The 4,046-nt window shown below is 35.5% G+C and overlaps 1 protein-coding gene across 1 annotated transcript; it reads right to left on the bottom strand.

Annotated features, from left to right (window-relative positions):
* Positions 1 to 346: 346 nt before the first annotated feature.
* On the bottom strand, positions 347 to 2,273 carry LOC149788669 (uncharacterized). Its single transcript, XM_089973539.1, has one exon. The coding sequence runs from the start codon at positions 2,145 to 2,147 to the stop codon at positions 666 to 668; it is 1,482 nt and encodes a 493-aa protein (XP_089829665.1). The 5' UTR covers positions 2,148 to 2,273; the 3' UTR covers positions 347 to 665.
* Positions 2,274 to 4,046: the final 1,773 nt, after the last annotated feature.

Genomic DNA, 4,046 nt, shown 5'->3' with positions numbered 1-4,046 from the left:
TGTGAACCTTTTATCTGTTTTATTAGTGTTTTTGAAGTAAGAGAAAATCTTTATTTACCTTATACGTGCATGAAATTAAAGACTTTAATTTCTGGTTTCACTTTATAATATTGATTGGTAATCATTCAGTACCATGAATGAACAAACTTTATCTCTTGTTTTTCATTTTATGTCGTAATAATAATACACACGTTCATTATGAAATTTAGGATAGAATCTGAAAAATTACTTTCTCCTCATTCCTTTATGTAGTTATCTAATATTGCTGGTAAGGAAAATGATATAATAATTATTTACAAAAGTGGAAGAAGTTTCACATTGTCCATGAATAACGACAGACGTTATCCTCTTATCATTAACAAAAAGAACGTGAGGCTCATGCATAAAACTACCCAAACTATTATTGTACTATATAAGTTACATAAATCATCTCACATTATAACACAGCTGGAGATTCAGTTATTTGCACCTTTAAAGAAACGGCTATTATCTATTCCTGCAAAAGACATTTATCATATGATGTATGATGATTAGATTTCTGGTTTTTAAGTTTTATTTCAGTTGGTAAATATGTAGCTTTTGCTTTTCTGAATCGTTTGTAATGATAAAAGTATCTCTACTGTTGTCAAAACTGATTGCCCATGGGTTATGTGGCACTCCTGTAGTTATGACCTGTAGGTTGCACCCACTGGTGATAACTGATGAATGTTATGAGAATCACATCCAACAACATAGATGTTGTCATCCCTGTCCACAGCTACTCCTAAAGGATATTTGAGGTTGTCAGGACTGTAGGTACACTGCATCTTGCCTTCCATATTGGAACAGTAAAGGGAATTTTTACCAGGCACAGTAACATAGGCTCTTGTTTTAGAGTTATTCAGAGCTACGTAGTTGGAGTATCTAGGTGGTGAGTCATACTGATCAGAATAATTGACCTCTCTTCCATCTCTGATCAGACTCCAGCAATGCTTGTTACTACCACAGTCCCCAACCACAACCATCTCTCCCTTTCTAGTTGCTGTAATTCCATAGCACGTATATTTGGTTGTTATTGTTCTGACTGGGCTGATGACGTCATCTCTGACTGACAGAATCTGAATTTGTTTCTGATCAATCACAGATACAGCCACTTTCTCATCATCCAGCATACAAACGTCACAAGGAATTCCAGTGAGTTTGTAAGTTGTAACTACTTGATGTAAGTTATTAAGAATAATGCACTGACCATTTTTGATGTCAACCAGTATCACCCTGTCTCTAGGGAGAAATGTAACACCAGTATAACATGACCTATCTCCAATGATATTAACATTAAATGTTTCAACGTTCTCAACATGGCATTCCATCGTTGGTTTCCTCAACCCAGGTACAGAAAAGGTTGAGCCAGTCATGGTCACAAGTTTTCCAATATCGTATGATGGGAGCGATAAAACAGATTCTAAAAGTGGAGTGAATTTCACCTGCACTGTCAGCGTGTCTGTCCTCTCATATTTTTCTCTAATCTGAGAGTAATATAAAGGTAGTTGTCCTTTTAATGTTTCTGCAGTTAGAAATATTTGTACATCAGTTCCATATTTATCAACTGTTTCACACAAAATTTGAGAATTTCTTATGGCATGAATAAGTGACAAGCATTGATGGTTCTCTTCTTGTGTTCTAATAGCAACTTCTTCGTGGATTCTCCTTCCCTCTGTCTTCACTTTCATCTCTAATTCGTCCAAAGCTGTATTGATTTTCTTTCTCATGTCTGTGATATGATCAGACAGTCCATTAACTTGGGACTCGAGGTCATTCAAATTAGACTCTTTTACATTGATAAACGTTTTTAAGTGAGCCTCCAGTTTCTTCAACTCTTTAATGATTTCTCTTGGTTTTGTATCACGTAGCAGAGCAGGGAGTTCCTCCTTCAACTTTCTCACATCAGAACAAGTTTTATGGCTTTCTAAAAAGCAATCTCCACAACAAGCAACTTTGTGATTATTGCAGTAGAATTTTCGATCTTCACCGTTGTGATCAAAACATATAAAACTTTCAGCAAATTTCATCACATTGTGTGGGTTGTTCAAGAACTCCTCAGTTGTAATAATAGTGTGAGTTTTTGACATTTTCTGTTTCCTGTGGAATTTAATACAGTCATCGCACATTACTTCCTCGCATACTGCACAGAATCCTGTAGCTGTGACAGTGGAGCCGTCAGAGTTACAAGCGTCACATCCACGATCTACTTTCGATTTCGTGGTTAACACTGATTGTATCACAGTGTCCACTGGAAATATTGATGCCCATTCATTAGTTGATATATTCTGTTTTTAATGACCTGTTGCTTTTCTACATACTGGACACTCGATGAATCTCTTTTTCTTATTTTCTATAGCCTTGCTTGTAATATATGACTGTAGGCAACTCTGACAGAATGTGTGGGCACACGGCAGCTGTCTTGGTGCGTTGAATAATCCCAAACAAATTGGACAGGTTGGTTCGTCTTCAGTTTGTGTTATAGCAGTCGCCATTATGAAGTATCTCCCTTAATTGTCCTTTCTAATATTGAGGTATAACGTCTTCTTATGTATTCATGCAAACATTAAACTTATCACGCTCGTATTTCTTCCTGGTCGTGTGTGGGCATATTTATAGATTAACTGGTACACGTGTACAACTTGATTGGTACACGATATTGTTTGACAGAACTAATGCTCTATCTCAATCTAGGCCTAATATAAATATCTCTAAAAAAAATTTGGTCAGGCTGAGATAGTCCCAGGTTGAAAAGATATATGTGTTGCGCCGTGGATACCAAGGTGGGTCTTGAAATATGGTGAATGTAGGCTAAATACAAAATCAGATAAGTGTGTACTATAGAGAATATTGCCCCAAATGCTACAACTCATTGGAAAATTCGACACTACGAAAGCATGCTCACGGGACTCGAGTTACATCACAAAACTGCATGTAGGGAAGACAGGGCTTGGTTTCCAATATCATTTTGTGTTGTCTACTATGTTTCCATTAAAATACATTGGTCAGAATCAATTTGGGTTTCTAAACGTTTAATCGCATTTATTCAATATTCCATTTCATTCACAGATATAATTTCTTTTACTTCTGATCTCTCTCTCTCTCTCTCTCTCTCTCTTTCTCTCTCTCTCTCTCTCTCTCTATATATATATATATATATATATATATATATATATATATATATATGTTCGGGGATGGAAAGTTTATTTACCCTTGATAACTAAATACTAAAGCAGGGCAAGCCTATTTTCAAATGTGAACTCCGACTGAAAGTGTTATGAGGAACTGATCAATAAATTGCCCTTTGTGTGCATGTGTAGAATGTAGAAAGAATGAGCATATTCTTGTGTAATATGGATGTTTAATCGTAGGAATATACCCAGAGCTTGTCATAGATGAAAACGTCACAGGAATTGATATCTGCATTCAGGCCTAGATACAGCCCATATGGTTGCATCGTTGATGACAATAAACTTCTTCATTTGGAAATCATGTTCCCATTTTGTTTAGGGATTTCAATAAGTTGGCGGTATGCAATCTTCAACACATTTTATTGCGCATGGAATTTTCAGAGGTAGCATCATGTTGGAAAGTTAATGGTAGATTAGTTATTTAATGTTCAATATCACATTGTCAAACCCAGTATTGTTAAAGCTACGTAAAAATCTAAATAACACACACATACACACACACACACACACACACACACACACACCAGTATTGGGGTAAAAAATAAATGTCGTAAACCTGTTTATCTTTCGCTGCAGTAACATATATTGCTTATTTCAAAATGAAATGGTTCCAAATTTAAGACATATGAAGGTATTTTCAAACTATACATTACCATATGCACCTGTTACAATACAACGATCAGGAATAATGCTATTTTATTCTGGAAGACACTTTCCAAGCATCAAAAATGTATAATATGCCGTTCTATATTTTACACAGATGTGTCCATTAATTCCAATATGAATAAAAATAGCAGTTATGAGCATTGCAAGCCATCTCTGATATTAGACAATATG

This window comes from Sinohyriopsis cumingii, chromosome 11, assembly GCF_028554795.1.
Source record: "Sinohyriopsis cumingii isolate HCF-2022 chromosome 11, ASM2855479v2, whole genome shotgun sequence".
Lineage (NCBI taxonomy): Eukaryota > Metazoa > Mollusca > Bivalvia > Unionida > Unionidae > Sinohyriopsis > Sinohyriopsis cumingii.
This window is presented reverse-complemented; position numbering and strand designations above follow the sequence as displayed.